The following is a 17246-nucleotide window of genomic DNA, read 5'->3' as shown; positions in this document are numbered from 1 at the left end:
CAGGACATGGAGCTGCACAAAATTTGTCAGCTGTGACTGATGGTTACATGCTGAAAGGTGGGGGCTGTGTGGGGCGGACGCTGGGATTGTGTCTGGGAACTGTGGCAGAGCGGAGATGGCGGGAGCAGCTAAGGGAAGCCGGATTTGTGGGGGTTTCCGGGGACAGATGGATAGCTTTGGGAAGCTAGGGCCAGCTACTTTTCGGCCGGGCCTCGAGGGGAAAGGCTGGGGTCACGATCTGCAGAAAACTGGAGGTGGCCAGGAAGGACGTTGTGGGGAAGACGGGGCCAGCTGGGGTTGGGAGGACGGGCGGACTGGATTCAAGTGTTTGAGGGGTTCACTCGCTGGGGGTGGGGCTGGAGGGGCGCTTAGGACCCGTACTGCCCCCTCCCCCCCCGGCTGCTTTCCCAGCGCGGGCCCAGTAGGGGGCACAATGAGACTGGCCACGTGGCTACCGGCCCCAGCAGATGCTCCAACAGCTGCTGGTGGCCACATCGCCGGGGGGAGGGGCAGCAGCGCGCCCGGCCGCTGACATCCCGAGAGCGCGAGGCTCCGAGAGACGCAGGCACGCGGCAGCCTGGCCGCAGGCAGAGGCCGTTGGTGCGCGGCAGCCGCGGGCGCCTCCCAGGCCGTTGTCTAAGCACCAACCCCGACTCGGGGCCTGCAGGCTGCGGGGAAGCCCCCTAAGGCCGCTGCGCTGCGCGGCTCTGCAGCGGGTGGGGTGAGGGCCGGCCGGCTCCCTCCCTGCAGCGACGGGCTGGAGAAGGGGCAGGGGCGACGAGCGCTGCCCGGAACTGCCGCGATCCCCGGCGCAGTCTTAGCAGCGCGCATAGCAGGCAGCGCCTGCGCAGTGTGAGTGGTGCAGCGGGGCTGAGATCGCTGAGGTGGGGCTCGGCCATGCTCCCTGAGCTGCGGTCTCAGTTGTGGCAGGCAGCACAAGTCAATCGACGATCTCAGCCCACCGACAGAGCGCCGCCTCGCAACCTGTTTCGGCATCCGAGCGCATGCGCTGTAGGGACGCGTCGCTCCTCTCTCAGCCACTGTCACCAGACCCGAGAGGAGGCTCCTGCCGCCGCGTCCTGCGGGCGTTGAGGGGGGCGGGCAGGCGCGCGCGCGCAGGTGTGTGTTGGGTGCCGCGCGGGCGTTGAGGAGAAGGGGGGCGCGCGCGCAGGGGGTGCCTCGCAGGCCGCGAGGGGTGTCAACATGTCCGGTATGGGGGCTGGTTCGTGCGGCTCGGGCTCCGGGGCCTGTGGCGGGGGGGCCGCCGCCGCCTCCTCCTCCCCGGGCGGGGGGGTGTCGATGTTCCGCTGGCTGGAGGTGCTGGAGAAGGAGTTCGATAAGGCCTTCGTGGACGTGGACTTGCTGCTGGGGGAGATCGACCCCGACCAAGCGGACATCACCTACGAGGGGCGGCAGAAAATGACCAGCCTCAGCTCCTGCTTCGCCCAGCTCTGCCACAAGGCGCAGACCGTGTCCCAGATCAACCACAAGCTGGAGGTGAGGGGGAAAGGACTGGGCACGAAGGGGGTGGAGCTGGGTGGCCGGGGGTTGAGTCGTTAGGGGAGGTGGGAAGGGAAAAAAAGGGATTGATCGGCTGAGGGGAACTTTTCCCCAGTGCCCTGATTGCTGCACTAGCCTCCCATTGGATAGACTGGGATTCAAGGTGTCCGTTCTGCTGTTTCAAAGTCCTCCCTGCACTTGGCCCTAGCTAGCTGGGACCCCTCTTGCTCTCCTCAGCTGTAGCTTGGCCTCCCATGGCAGCTATGGGTTGCTAGACTAATTAATCCATAGACTAGTACAAAAACACACGACTTCAGCGGAGCTTTCTTAGAATATTTTTTTTCACAACTCAAACAAAAACCCACCTAACCAGGTGAACACGTTTAAGAATCTATAACCAAAAAAGCACTGTTCCCTATAGAAGGAAGCCGGGGAGGATATGTTTTAAAAACTCGAGGCACTCGGATGTTATGGTGATGTGCACTGTGTAAGAACCTGGATGTGTAGTTAGATTGACCACTAACTCTAGCTCTCTCTTTCCTCTGTATGATTCAGAAATAACTTAAATTGCCTTTTATGTGATCACTCCCTTACGATTAAGCTACAGCGTGGCCTATTGCAGAAATAGTTGACTGTAGGAAGAAAGCACCTTGGCCTTGGTTTTAATCCTGTTTCTTCCTGGCAGCAAGATATGGGTGTGCAGAATATCCCTTGGGTAGTAGCAGTAGCCGAGATGGAAAATATTTCAAAGTAGAGTACAAATTAATTCAGTAGATTGTGTTCATTGGTAATGAGCGAAGTTGTCTTCTATCTCACAGGAGTGCTTTCCAGACTGATGTTTATGGTATTATTTATGTGTGTGTTGCTGTACATTAGATATGACAAGTTCCTGCTTGAAAAATGTAATGTATATAGCCATAATATGGTGGTCTACTGAGGAGTTACAATAGACAAAATCAACATGGATCGCATGTGATGGAAGTACTATTCAGTTTTATTGTACCCTGTGAAACAGGTGTGTTTTATGAGCTATTTGAAGGGGAAGGAAGATGCATGGCAAATATTGATTTGGAAAGCTGATCCACATATAATTACTGGGGAAAACAATCATTAAATCTTGAATGAGGGAAGAGAAAAAGGGAACATTTAAGAGAGGTGCTTCAGTGCAGCATGAGAGGTGGGACTGAGACAGGGTATAAGAAGTAATGAAGACTAAAGGTGATATTGGAGCTGTGGAGTGAGTAGAGACAATGTTCTTGATAGTGGGGGCAAAATTTAAAGCAGCGGTTTTCAAACTTTTTGAGCTGAGCCTCCTCCCCCAGTTTAAGTTACAATTTTTGGTTGCACCCCCCCTGAAACCCAACAAAAGAGGTGAGTCAAGGGGTGAAGGTAGTGCTCCCTCCCAAACACCCCAGATGCTGCTGCTCATCTCTCCCCTTCCCTCCCCCCGAACGTTCCTCCACGGCCTTCAGTTTGAAAACCTCTGATTTAAAGGCTCTGGTGGTATACAGTGGGGTTCGTGGTAGGGCATATAAACCCTGACAGAAATCTGGGTGTGCACCGTGACCTTGCATCCCTACATACACACACCTCGTCTCTGGGAGTGAGTGCTTGAAAAGTGAGGATAAGCTTCTTTATGTTAGTGAAATAATTTTCTATTGACCAATTAATTTTAATACATCTTTGATATATACAGTTGGTTTTTTTGTCTTTATCTTTTAAAAATAGCCATTAAAATGATTTATCTTGTGCACTGTAGTTTTCATGATATCAGTTTTGGGAAACCTTAAGTTTTAGAGACCTCTAGTTGAAATGGAAACTGCTTATTCAAAGGAACTGATGATACAGTTACAAGCTATGATGAGAATAAATGTCTTTGTCTTTATTACAGACCTTTAATCAAAAGACCTGGTGCTCAACATGAAGGATACAGTTTCAAATTTTGAAACAACTCACCTGGGTCAATATTGGTACTTGGAACATGATCAATAGACTCACTGCAGTTTAAAATTCATATTACTCTATTTTATGTAGTAATTAAAATGACAACCACAACCTAGTAGCTGGCTACAAGGATTTAAAAGGACCTGCATATTTTAGTTTGAAGCCATCATTGGGGTCATGAAACTGCAGCAAAACACTGTTTGGTGGGGGTACCAACATTTACTCAGAGGGACAAGGTGGGTGAGATCATATTTTTTTTATTGGACCAAAATTGGTCAGAGACACAAGCTTCCAAGCTTGCTGGCAGAGCTGTTTTGAAAGCTCGAAAGCTTTTGTCTCTCACCAACAGAAATTGGTCCAGTAAAAGATATTCTCTCACCCACTGTGTCTTTCTAATACCCTGGACCAACACGGCTACAGCAACACTGCCTATAACATTTACTCAGATCACTTGTTTCAACTGTCATCTTAATTTTTACATGAGCTGTTAGCAGTAACAGAGCACAAATCATGAATTCTGTTTTTATCTGGATATGAGTAATATTTTGATATTGAAGTACTACTGATTTTCTGAAACTAAGGCCCCTCAATTTGGTAGATACAAGTATGTGAGTTGTCTTATTGAGTGTGATGAGACTGTTCATTCATATTTTTGCCTGTGCCCATCACCATAGTATCTGTATAATGGTATATATGTGCAAAAGTGTTTGCAGGACTGTGCACCAACTGTATGTATAGAAAGGGTTGCTCTGTTAAGGTGGAAGGTGCTAATAGTGGTGCCAAAGTGCTACTTCTCTTCCTTCTCTCCATACTTTCCAAAAGGGTTTTCAAAGCATTTCTAAATTTATTTATTTTTTTCAATTCTCTTGAAATGTCAGTATTTTAGCATTGCATCTTAAACACGTCAGTAGTCTACTTACATACTATTTTGAAGAGTATAAGCAAGTAAATAACTAATGCCTGTATCATGTTATTTTGTTTCATTTTTTGTTTGTTTGAAAACAGGACTCCCCTTTAGAGCTGTAGTGGTCATGTTATTGCCTTGCAGACAGGCAAACAGAGAAGTGCTGTTGAGTTGAGTATAAGATCTTGGTTTGTTTTTTCTTTTTAGTGAAGTTGCCCTTGAGGGCCACAGTTTAGTGCCTTGGGGGCCATGAATTGGACACTACTGCTCTAAGGAGTTTGGTACTTAAAACATGTTTTTATATTGCCAGCACTTAGATATTACTACAGTGAACGGCAGCAATATAAAACTTTAAGATAGTCAGTAATTTAAGGGTAAAAAACATTCCAGGGATGCTGTAGTAAAATAGGTACACCTCTACCCCGATATAATGCCACCCGATATAACACAAATTCGGATATAACATGGTAAAGCAGTGCTCTGGGGCGGGGGTGGGCCTGTGCGCTATGGCGGATCAAATCAAGTTCGATATAACATGGTTTCACCTATAATGCGGTAAGATTTTTTGGCTCCCGAGGACAGCGTTATATCGAGGTAGAGGTGTATTACAAACCCAGGAAATTCAGGTTATGATTACATTTAAAAGAAATCCAAATGGCGATGCACCGTTAAGACAGACACCCAGACAACCTTAACTCTGCCCTATAGTGACAATATGCAATAGGTATACAATTATGATTAATCCATAATAGTGTCTGTTGTCCCACATTAGTTTAATCTGATTTGTAAAGATTTATTTTCATTGTTTTTCTTCATGTTAGTAAAGGGTAGAGTTCAGGTTAAGCAGATTAAGTAAGCCTCCTGTGGCTACCATCTTTCCAGAAGTCATCTTGGCTTCACTTTTACTGGGAAAAATGGACAATGGTGATGGTTTTGAAAGAAGGTATCTTGACTGTGAATGTGTGGGGCCTCAGGCCCATTGAGAACAATAGGAAATGGTAGCCATTTTGAAATAGTTCAAGAAATTCTCAGTAGTACATTATTTATCAGTTTCTTCTGAAGAAGAAATTGTTATGAAAAATAACAGGGGGAAATGACCATTAATCATTAAAAAAACAAAACCCAATCTTTTACTGTAGTCCATGCATGAAATTTCAGTGAATTTTAGCTTATAGGAAGTTTCAAGTGTTGTTCCACTGTTAAGATCATTCTGGGTGAAAAGTGGTCTGAGATAGGGTGTTACATTTATTAAAGGATCTTTGTTTAATTAGGCTAATGGATTTATTTATAAATTCTTAAAATTTATTCTGTATTCCGGGTATATGTTGTGATTTTGGAGGTTACACTCTATTCTTTATATGTAACAAAGTGTTTGAATACCTGTACTTCCAGTACAAAACTGAATTCATCCTTAACTATGAGACTGTGACTTGTACTTCCATAAACTGTCTTTAAAAGTCCATACCAAAACCTCTAAGGTGCCCTGACAATCAATTGTACTTAAAGTAACAGAGGCCCCAATTCAGCAAAAACATGTCTGTGCTTAACTTTAAACACATGAATAGCCTCTTCTGCTTTCTCGTAGGCTTAAGTACTTTGCTGAATCAGGCCCATTATGATAACTGCTCAGCACCTTAAATACTCATATACAAATAACTTGTTAACTCAGCCAGCCAGGAGTATTAAATAATCATATATAGGTAACAGTAAGGTTTCTGTCTTACCAAAAAAAACCCAGAACAAACAAGCAGGTGTTTGGTTTCTATACAAACACGGAATCCAGATTAAGATTAAATTACAGGTTTGGGGTCGTACTCAGCTAATGGTAAATCAAGGAACCATGTCTGTAATATTTATCTTTGTATTTTCAGTGCAGCCTAATAAAGAGCTCTAAAAATGTTGCCAGCATACATTCTTTTGAAATGTGGTTCTGAGTTTTCTCATTATTTAAAGAGACCATTTTAGATAAATCAGCACGCAGTTTTACTCCTAGATCTCTGTGTATGTTGGCACTGAATGTGATCTAGTCTTTTGAAACGTCACCTGAATCAGATTTGGTCAAGTTAACTTTATATCCAGGGATGTGACCTTATTTTGTGATGTGGGAAGTGGAGGAGAAGATATGCCTGAATTCTTAAATATCATCAATATAAATCCAGGTTCATAAGGATCATCAGCAGTATGCATGTTTAATTTATAAGTTTCTCACCCATCTTCGTGGCTGGTAGGGATTGGCTACACTTAATCCATATTCTCGTGCTTCTGAAATCCTAGAATTTTGTCTAAGAAGTTTTGTTTACATGACTTGTGCTTCAGAAATCAGTGTGTGTAAAAGACAATAAAAGAAAAGTTGAACTTCCAAAGAGTAAATGCTAGGGTGCTACTGTTTTATTTTTAAATTTTATTCACTGAATTGTAACATTTCTATACACTAGTTAATAACACTCTTAAAATAATGACGTCAATAATAAGGAGTATAACAATTTTTAGAAGGTATGGGTATTCTTGGAATACAATTAAAAAGAATAAGCAACTTGAAAAAATACTCCTGTGATACAGGCATAATATTGAAATTTCCAACAAGAGTTACAGTTGATTAAAAAGGAATTCTGAACTGTATTTTTATAAATAAGTATAAATAATATGATACAGTCAAGTCCAGAGTAAAACTACAATTATGTACAAAACAATGGCAGCAATCAGTACATAAAACAAAATAAAAACACAACGATAATAGCTTGCAGCAGGAACAGGTATTTCCATTTTAACAGTAGAGATGGAAAATATTTATTATAAATATGAATATTAAGTGATATCTCACCTATATCTACCAAAACAACCCTTGTGAAGTTTATATTTATTGTTAGCTTGTTTGTTATTAGTGTTCTACAAGGGAAAAAGAGTGAAAACTTGCAAAAAGTCATGTGTCTAGAATGGTTTTCAGCACAACAGACAAAGCTGATGCTGTCTGTCCCTTTAGTCCTCCAACCAATGTTTCAGCATGTTTCATCAGGACTTTCGACTGGACCTGAGGAACAAGCAAATCAGTACTAGTCACATACCATTTTTCATTGTGTATGGAAATATATTTAAATTGGGCCAAAGTGAGTCAGAAGTTAAGGGTACTTTCTCTGCCATCTGTTGTATTTGTATGAAGTACTTTTACTTAAATGTTATTAAAGCTAGAGGACAATTCAATTCAACTTTATCTTTGTTTTTGTTTGGATTTTAGCATTAATTTAGGTCCTTAATATTTAGCTGCAGTGGTCTAAAATATTTGTATTTAATACAGCTGTTTGTATAGGCGTAGCATATTCTTCTTGGGGTTACAAGAATGGTGGAGCTCCTGTGTTAAACTTTAACTGAATGTTTTAACAGTTTGAAATCACTGAAACACCATAGTAAAATAAAGTTTGTCCTATTCTTTTATGTGGTTATGATAATCAGGACACAAATGTTATTTATAAATGTCATAATATTGTGTAAATCGGGGCTTAAAAAAATCCACTCATTCACCTGTGCAAAATGGAAAGCATTCTCTGGAAAGTTGGGAAGCCTAAGGTTTCTTTTAAAAATTTTTTTTACTGGTTATTGTTTTAAAGGTGTAGTGTTTATCTTTCTGAGGCTACAGACAGCTTGTGCGTGGCTCCTGCTGCATCTATCTCTGCTAGGAACAGAGTGCAATTAACAAGACTCTGGTCAGTTTTTTAGAGAAAATCATGTCATTTTGATACTGTACTTTCTGAGAAGCTAGCAAACAGAGGTGGGTATTGAAGGTATTCACTGGGAAAGAAGACTCAAATAATTGAGTCTGAGGAAGGAATAGAGTAGCTTCCATTGTCGCTTTTTTGGTGGCAGACTTGGGAGAAGGGTAGAGTAGTGGAGACTGTGGATGAAGAATATAGAGACAAAAGAGTTCTCTCTTCCAGCAGGTAGAGGAAGGTGACACTTCGAAATGTATCAGGTAACTATTAGTCAGGGGCTGATCCAAAGATGAAGCCCTCAAGCAGACTAGGTACACTAAAAATCCCAGCATCTTTGGGGTATGCTTCTCCTGAACACGTTGCCTCAGGGTGTTTTTTAGGAGAGCCTGACTACACTCATTTCTTGTATCTGCCTTTGCTAAGTAAGTGTAGGCCTCAGACTAGTAAAGTCCTGATATATGTTGAATTTATTTTGTACTTGTGTATGTCTCCAAGTTGAGCCCATACTAATAACCGTATTGTTTCTGAAGTATAGTAGTTCCTTTGAAGAAAAATAGGTTAACCAGCACTCCTCCTTTCAAAAAATCCCAAGCATAACAAAATGTGTGACATAAACAAAAATTTGTATTGCCTTGTGTTGTGCAAGCCCTGTATAAAACTGCAATAGAAGGGACACAACAGTTCCACTAATGTAATATGCACTAGAATGGGGAAGGGAAGGATTCATGCCGTGGAGGAACTTCCCAGTTTACAACATTGCTGCTTGATCTGCATAATAGGGTCAGGATTTGGGCCTTATGCAATTCATATCTCTTTTCAGAGTTTAAGACTAGAAGATATCACCAGATCATCTATGCTGACCTCCTGTACATCACACACCACTACACAGCACCCAGCCACCCCTACTCCATCCCCAACAACCAAAATTAGATTGAAGTATTACAGACCTCAGGACAGAGCCTAAACTATTGTGTGCTACAGGCAGAGAACAGAAAGGACTGAGGTGCACCAGTGCCTGAGGCTCTTGTACTGGCAAGGAGTTGATTTAGTGAGATAATTGTGTTTGAAACAGTACTACTGTAAAAGGAGTCTGTGTGGCACCTGTCTAGCTGGGTTGAGGCTCCTTGTGATGCCTAGTTACCACCACAGGGTTGGCTCAGTCCAGGCTCCAGCTTCTTAGTCCCTGCAGTGAGTCCCACCCTTGTGGGCCTGCTTACTTTGTTTACGGGGGGTTTAGACACAACAGAGAACAAGTACCTCCCTGGGGTAAGCAAAAAGTTCAGTGGCATCACGTTACTTGAAGGGTACCTGGGTAACAGCTTTACTGGACTCATAGCAAGGCAGCCAAGTCAGTCTGTCCCTACCAGGCTTGCCCCGGGGATTCTCCTTTTCCGACTGCAGCTTCCTCCTTTTAAAGCCCTCCTCCCTGCCAACCTACCTTAGCACACAGAGCCTCCATAACCCTTTCCCTGTCAGCGTAGGGTTTATACATCCCATCACAAACATGTTAAAGTGCACTAAGGAACATTATAAAGAGATTATTCATAGAAAGTCCTGGACATTACATAGAACTCAACAATTGCTAAAAATAGATTGTGATAAATGAAATGAATAACCCCCGAAAAACAGAAGCTCTAGACATGGCTTTAAGATTTCCTTTTTCACACTCAGGAAGACAGTATTATATATTAGTTTACACTTGGTTAATGTTTGGAGGGTGTATTTTCTAATTGCAAGACTAGAAATGTTCTTAAATTAAAATTTAGTTTCTGCAGAAATTGGTGGGTGAGTCCCCACCCTCCAGTTTCTGGGAAAAGTTTAATTCTTGCTGTTGGGATGTGGAATAGAGGATTTGTTAAGCCAAGCTTACATTATAGAAACACTTCTTTTTAGTAAGATACAAGTAGTGTCAGTAGCCTGCAAGCCAGAAGACTAATAGCCAAAATCGGGTGTGGATTTGTAAACTACATATTACTTAATGGAGTTAATTGAGACTTGATATAAGTTACATGAGGAGAGGCTACTGTGAAAAACAGTAACCCCCTCCCCTCCACTCACACACATCTTAAGTGTTTAACTACAGTCCAACAGGTTTGTGTCCTGATCCTGCAAAGAAGTCCACATATGTGGACTCCTGTATCTGCATGAACCATTATTGAAGTAATGTACGGTCTCTTTTTTTTTTTAACAGTGTCAAGCACACTATTGATGTTTAATAAACTGTAAAAAAAAAAAAAATTAAAATTAAGTTTCACCTTTTTTAACATATGTTTGTTTTGGTGATATTCACAGTACTTCTATAATAAATTAAATGTCTTAACATGAGTTACCCTTAGAATGATTCGAGAGCTCAGTGGTCACAAACTTCACGAAAGCATTAAGTAGTGCAACTTAGTCACTTTGATATATGGTGGTTATGTTCAGAAGTTTGGTGTGAGACTAGGAATTAGTGTAAGGCATAAAAGCTTAAGGTAGAACAAAGCCAACTTCCCTGTGTCCTTGGAAGCCTTCCGGCATTTTCATCCCAACTTTCTGTGGGGTTCAATAGAGCTCTGTCCTATGTTCCCTTTTTCCCTCTACATCCTATTTCTGGGTAGTGTCATCCACAAGCCTGAATTCAACTACCATCTCTGTGATGACAACACTCAGATCTACCTCTCTTCTCCAGACTTGTCTCCTCTTGGCCTGTGTCTTTGACTCTCCTCATGGATGTCTCACCATCAGCTGAAGTTCAGTGTGTTTAAAACAGAGCTCCTAATCTTCCCCAAAGCCCTCCTTGTTTCCTCCTTTCTTGATCACTATGGACAACATCACCACCCTGCCTATCACTCAGGCCCATAACCTGGATGCCATATTTGACCTCTCTAGGTCCTCAAATCCAGGTTATATTTAATCTTGCAGATTCTTTCTGCATAACATCTATAAGATATGACCTTTCTTATCCATCCATACTGCTAACACTCATGTCCAAGCGCTCATCGTCTTGTGTCTCGATTACTGCAACTTTCTTCTCTCTGGGCTTGACCAATGCAGTCTTGCCCTGCTCATATCCATCAGAATGGTGCTGCAAAGATCATTTTCCTAGCCCATTGCTTTGATTGCGACACCCAGTGGTGAGCTTGAGCTTGAGTTCGCAAGAACTGGTTGTTAAATTTAGCAGCCCTTTTAGAACCGGTTGTTCCAGGACAACCGGTTCTATAAGGGCTTTATTTAACAAAAGCTCCGGCCCAAGCTCACTTCCCCCTCCTCTCCTGCTCCGCCCCCCTTCTCCTCCCCCTCTCCTGCTTCCCACGAATCAGATGTTCGCGGGAAGCCTGAACAAGCAGCAGGCAGGCAGGTAAGCTGGGGTGCGGGGGGGGAGGGGAGGTGCGGCTGGCTCAGAGGCTCCCTCCAGCACAGCTCCTGGTCCCAGAGAGCGGCTCCCTCCAGCCTGGCACCCCTTGGACGAGCGCCCCCAGCCCGGTCCTGGCCCCCGCCGAGCGCCCCCAGCTTCGGCTCCACAGCTCCAGCCTGGCCCCTGCGGTGCCGGTGCTGGTTCCAGCCCCCGCGGTTGCGGCTCCAGCCCGGCTCGGGCCTCGCGGTGCCGGCGCTGGTCCTGGCGCTGCGGCTCTGGCCGGTCCCGGGCGCCGGTGCTGGCTCCGGCCCGGCCGGTCCCGGGCGCCGGTGCTGGGCCCGTGCCCCGCGGCTCCAGCCCGGGCCCCACAGCGCTGGCACCAGTGCTGGCTCCGGCTCAGGCCCCACGGCGCCGGTGCTGGTGCTGGTCCCGGCAGAGCAGCTCCAGGCAGCGCTGTAAGAGAGCAGGGAGGGGGTGTTGGAAGAGGGCAGGGAAGTTTGGGGAGTCGGGGGGGGTGGATAGGGGTGGGGCGGTCAGAGGGCAGGGAACAGGGGGATTGAATGGGGGCAAGGGTCCTGGGGAGGCAGTCAGGAAGGAGCAGGGGGCAGTCAGGGACAGAGAGAAGGGGTGGTTGGATGGGGCAGGGGTCTCGGGGGGCAATCAGGAATGAGAGGCGGGATTGGATGGGGCAGCAGGGGGTAGTCAGGGGTCAGGGAAGGGGGGGTGGATGGGGCAGAGGTTCCAGGGGGGCGTCAAAGAACATGGGGGTTGGATTGGGTAGGAGGCCGGGGGGGGGGGCGGCCACAACCCCCTCGTGGGGTGAGGAGGAGGGAACCTGTTGTTAATATTTTGGCAGCTCATCACTGGTGACACCCCTTTGCATCACTTCACTGGCTTCCTCTTCTCTGTCACATCAGGAATAAGCTGTTTATAAACAGTGTCAAGGCCCATCACAGTCAATCCCCACCCTATCTATTAGCTCATTTGGTATTGAGCTGTTGAGTCCCACCTCCAATGTACCCATGATGTCACCTCCATTGCTAACTTGTTAATGTGTTCTTTCTTCCATGCTGCCCATCACACTTGTGAGGCATTCCCCATAAATACCCTTAAAGCTATGTATCCTCCTTCAAATCCCTCCTTAAAACTCCTTTGCTGTGATGCCTACAAAAAACTTGACAACATTTAGGCTGCTTGTGTACTGAGACCACTGCGTATTATGCTGACCAATATTGTTTCATTGTTTTCTTGTACTTGTCTGCATCTATCTATTGTCTCTTATCTAATTTTAAGGCCAGGTCTATACTGGCAAGTTAGGTGACCCAGCTACATTGTTTAGGGGTGAAGAATCTGCACCCTTGAGCTATGCAGCTAAGCCAACGTAATTCCTGGTGTTACAGCACTAGGCTGATGGAAGAATTCTTCCATCAACCTAGTTATCATCTCTCAGGGAGGTGGATTAACTACAGCAAGGGGAAAATCCCTCCTATTGCTGTAGTGAGTGTCTACTCTGAAGCGCTACAGTGGCGCAACTGCTGCTGTAGCAGTTTAAGTGTAGACATAGTTTTAGGGCTAGTCTACAATGGCAACGTTATTTAACGTGGCTTGTGTAGTCATGGCAGAGCACTGGGAGAGAGCTCTCCCAGCGCTCTAAAAACCCACCTCCATGAGGGGCGCACAGCTCCCAACGCTGGTGGACTGTCTACACTGGCACTTTACAGCGTTGAAACTTGCTGCACTCGGGGGGTGTTTTTTCACACCCCTGAGTGAGAAAGTTGCAGTGCTATAAAGTGCCAGTATAGACAAGACTTTAGATTGTAAGTTCTCTCTGTCTTTATACTAGATGCTGTACAAAATACAATGCGGATTTGTCCATAACTATGGCTTCTACGTGCTGTGGTAATACAAGTAAGTAATAATTTTCAATCAAGTTTAATTTTTTTGATACTTACCTTGCTAGGAAAAAATGAATAAGTGGACTGGGTGCTCCTAAATTGATCTCCTGAGAGGTCTAGATATGAGGAGTTGACACAGGATAGCCAATAATAAATCAAAAAAGAACTGCAGAGTTGACTGAATAATGCTAGCATTTTTATAAAGCCCCACCTCCTTTCCTGGTAAAATGCTTATGGAACTATGCAACAATTTGAAATATAATCATCACAGAAATTAAAATAATTAATTAGATCGTTGGCAGTTTGACTATTTTTCCACTTCAGAAAATGCATTTATACTAAGATGATTTGTTGATGTTATCTTATAAATGTTTGAAAATAGTAATTAAAGAAACCCATTTAATAAAAAATAGAACAATTTCTGTCTGAATTGTGTTGTCTAGAGAAGCAGGCTTTGAATTTTTTCAACAATGTTTTTGAATCCTTTGCAAAATAGCTTAGTATGTATTTAAACACTAGACTTTTAATTCTGAGATTATTTTGTTCCCTGTGCACAATAGGCAAAATTGTCATTTTTAAAACTTTAAGAATATTTTCAATGGGATAAATTTTCATTTATATCTTGTAGCTGTAAATGCCTTTTTAAGAAGTGCTGCTTAATTTCTGGCAAACAGTAAAAGTATGCCCCCCGCCCCAAAACAAAAAAAACAAAAAAAAAAAACGTAGACTTACCAGAAACTAACTAAATTTTTTCTTCTTCTGGGTCATTGCCTTATTGCAGAGTCACTTAGACCATTCCATTGTTGATGATTCTGATGATGTGGACTTGCAGTTTAACTAAAATAAGATACTGGCATTTCAGAGTTAAAAAGTAGATTGATGTAGGTCAAAGTCATGACAGTGATTAAAGCAGTAACTCATTCTGAAACAGAATGTTTCTGAAACAGGTGCTTTAGAAAGCTGTAACCTTGCAGAGGTGTAGGTTTTTTGGAATAGCAGTTAAAGTGCTTTTAGGGGTGACCATCAAACTGAAACACATACAATATTTATAGTTCAGAAATTTCCATTGTCTGCTAATGGCAGATGTTTTTCCCTGAGCCCTGAAACATCATTAAATCTCTCTCAACACTAATAACAGTATACTTAGCCCTTTCTACCCATGGATACTCAAAATACTTGTATCATTTCCATTTTGAAGTTGGGGAAACTGAGGCACAGAGAGGTTAAAGGCCTCATGCATTACCCACTGAAGTAAATGAGACATTTGGATTTATTTCAGTGAAGTTAGGGCCTTAGCCAAAGTATCTTATCCAAGTTTATACAATGAGTCAATAGCAGAGCTGAGAATAGACCCGAAAAGTGGGGTTTTGTTTTTGTTTTTTGGGGTTTTTTTTCCCCAAAAGAGTTCAGCATTTGGCCTAACTTGTTCCCATTGAAGGCAGTGGTAAAACTACCATTGACTTTACTGGGAACCAAGTTAGCCCAATACTGAGGGTTTGGCTACACTTGCAGGTGTGCAGTGCTGGGAGTTAAAGCTGTCTTCGTACAGCTGTGTAGGGAAAGCGCTGGAGTGTGGCCACACTGACAGCTACCACTGCTGCAGTGTGGCCACATTTGCAGCATTTGCAGTGGTGTTGGGAGCGGTGCATTATGGGCAGCTATCCCAGCGTTCAAGTGGCTGCAACGTGCTTTTCAAAAGGGGGGTGGGGTGGAGTGTGACAGGGAGTGTGGGGGTGGGAGAGAGAGTGGATTTTTGGAGCTGACACTGTGTCAGCTCCCTGCCTTGCAAATTCTGACCACTTCCCCCACACTCTTAAATGCAAATAGCCTTCAGACCAGATAAGCAGCTGCTCCGACGGACTCCCTTCCCTCCCCGCCGTGCTGTTTCTCTCCTCAAGCAAACACTAGCTGTGGACATTCATCCCCCTGCCTGCCTCATTCACAGCAAAGAGTAGCTGTGTTTGTTTTTTAGATAAGCAGCTCCGGGAGCCCCGAGTTCACAACAAAACAAAGAGAGGCATCATAACAAAACAAAGAGAGTTCTTTAGTTAAAAGCATTATGGGAAAATTCCGGAGGTCAGTTACAGCGTAGTAAGATTAATCACTGTTTACACTGGCACTCCAGCGCTACAGCACCAGCGCTGCAGTCATTATTCCCCAGGCAGACGTGGAGTACAGCCAGCGCTGTAGCCAGGGAGATACAGCGCTGTATGTGCCTTGCAAGTGTGGATGGTGAGTGAGTTGCAGCGCTGTAAAGCCACCACCAGCGCTGCAACTCTCCAGTGTAGCCAAGCCCTGACTGTCCAGTGCCCAATCCAATCACTGTCTTCCTTTTGTGCTTTCTGTAATGGTGCTAAACATGGGTTTTGTCCTGTTTACAATAGGTGTCAGACTTTTTATTGCTCCAATTCAACATGAACTACTGCTGATAAGTGTTGGAAGAAGTGAGTCAATTTCTTAGTGTAAATAGTATTCAGAGTGGCGCCTCCCATCACTTGCATGGCATGTAGGCCCTTAATAATGTTGTTGCCATTTTAATTTTTATTGACTGCCTCTAGTATTGATGGATTGCAGCAATACACATATTTGTTTCTCAGTTGGATCAGCAATATGAGATCTCTAAATATTTCTTCCAGTTGGTTTAGTTCATTGTAATATGAATATATTTGGTTTTTTAACTAACAATTGTTGCTGGGACCTATGCTGCCTGACTACCTTGATAATAGCTTGCTATGATACTCATCTTATGTTGCATTTAATAAGGTTAAAATAGTGGAAAGTTTTAGTATCCTTTAAAAATGTTTGATTTTTCTGTCCAGTAGGTTATATATTTTTAGGCAACATGTTTGTCAAGGGTGAAAATGATAGCAAGCGAAAATTTGCTTAGCCATACTTGTTTGCTTTAAGAGGTGTGCTCTCCATATTCCTGAGCTCCTATTGCTATGAAAGAGAAACCAATACCAGGCAAAATATTGCTAGTAAATCATCTTGTAATTTTTTAAGGCTGTGATATGCCCGTTTTGTGCCACAGCGTACTTAATTGGTTTCCTTTATACATTCCTCAGTTTAGTTGAGAGTACACAAGTTTACTTCATAGAGAGGAAACCACAACAGTTCCTACTGTGACAAGCTAAAAGAAGTTTAACAAACAGAAGATTGGTTTATTCCTGTAAATACTGCACCTATCTATTAGTAAATACTGCACCTATCTATTAGAAAATCAGTTAGAAAATATGCAGCAGGATATTTGTTAATATGTCAAAATACAGGTACTTAATGCCTATCATTAACTGCATTGTGCACCAAGGAAGTTAATGAGATTTCTTTATGCACAAAAATACACTATACACCTCTACCCCGATATAACGCGACCCGATATAACATGAATTCGGGTATAACACGGTAAAGCAGCGCTCCGGGGGGGCAGGGCTGTGTGCTCTGGCGGATCAAAGCAAGTTCGATATAACGCAGTTTCACCTATAATGCCGTAAGATTTTTTGGCTCCCGAGGACAGCGTTATATTGTGGTAGAGGTGTACTTGCAGTACAGTTGCAATTTAAGGAAAATAAAGATTTGGCAGTGGAATTCTCAATCATTTAGAGCTCTTCCCTGCATCCTTACATGGCTGAATCAGCAGATTACATAAATGATTTGATATGATTAATAAATATATAAAGTAACCCCTTCATTGTGACTCCAGGACCAAACCTGCTGTTTTATCATTATAGTTGTTCAAATGGCTTCTCCCAAACTGTTTTGATCTTAAAACTAAACATTCTGTTTGTCATCCAGTACATGTTGTGTTTTTGTTGCTGCTACTCCTGATTGGTTCCTCTGAAAATTCCATGACAGTCATAGGTGCCTTTCATAACATGATATGACACTTTTCCTTTGACATGTAATTTGTAATATATATATTTTTTAAAAACTGTATTAAAAGATTGGTAAGGTTGTGCATGTAAGCT

The 17246-nt window shown here is 43.4% G+C and overlaps 1 protein-coding gene and 1 long non-coding RNA gene across 3 annotated transcripts in view; one reads left to right on the top strand and one right to left on the bottom strand.

Annotated features, from left to right (window-relative positions):
- The first annotated feature begins 591 nt into the window (after window positions 1-591).
- The window catches only part of GOPC (golgi associated PDZ and coiled-coil motif containing), a 47266-nt gene continuing 30611 nt past the window's right edge, over window positions 592-17246 (top strand). The window contains exon 1 of one of the 2 annotated variants that reach the window (XM_045010961.1): window positions 592-1497. In XM_045010961.1, coding sequence (XP_044866896.1) covers window positions 1204-1497 — 294 coding nt within the window. In that variant the 5' untranslated portion in view covers window positions 592-1203. The remainder of the gene's footprint in view (window positions 1498-17246) is intronic. The other variant, XM_045010962.1, reaches the window with a different exon arrangement.
- On the bottom strand, window positions 6685-17069 carry LOC123366988. The gene is made up of 3 exons (XR_006578253.1): window positions 16990-17069; window positions 14014-14118; window positions 6685-7376 (listed from the first exon to the last, which is right to left on the bottom strand). It is a non-coding gene; the product is annotated as an uncharacterized LOC123366988 (long non-coding RNA).

This window comes from Mauremys mutica, chromosome 3, assembly GCF_020497125.1.
Source record: "Mauremys mutica isolate MM-2020 ecotype Southern chromosome 3, ASM2049712v1, whole genome shotgun sequence".
Lineage (NCBI taxonomy): Eukaryota > Metazoa > Chordata > Testudines > Geoemydidae > Mauremys > Mauremys mutica.
This window is presented reverse-complemented; position numbering and strand designations above follow the sequence as displayed.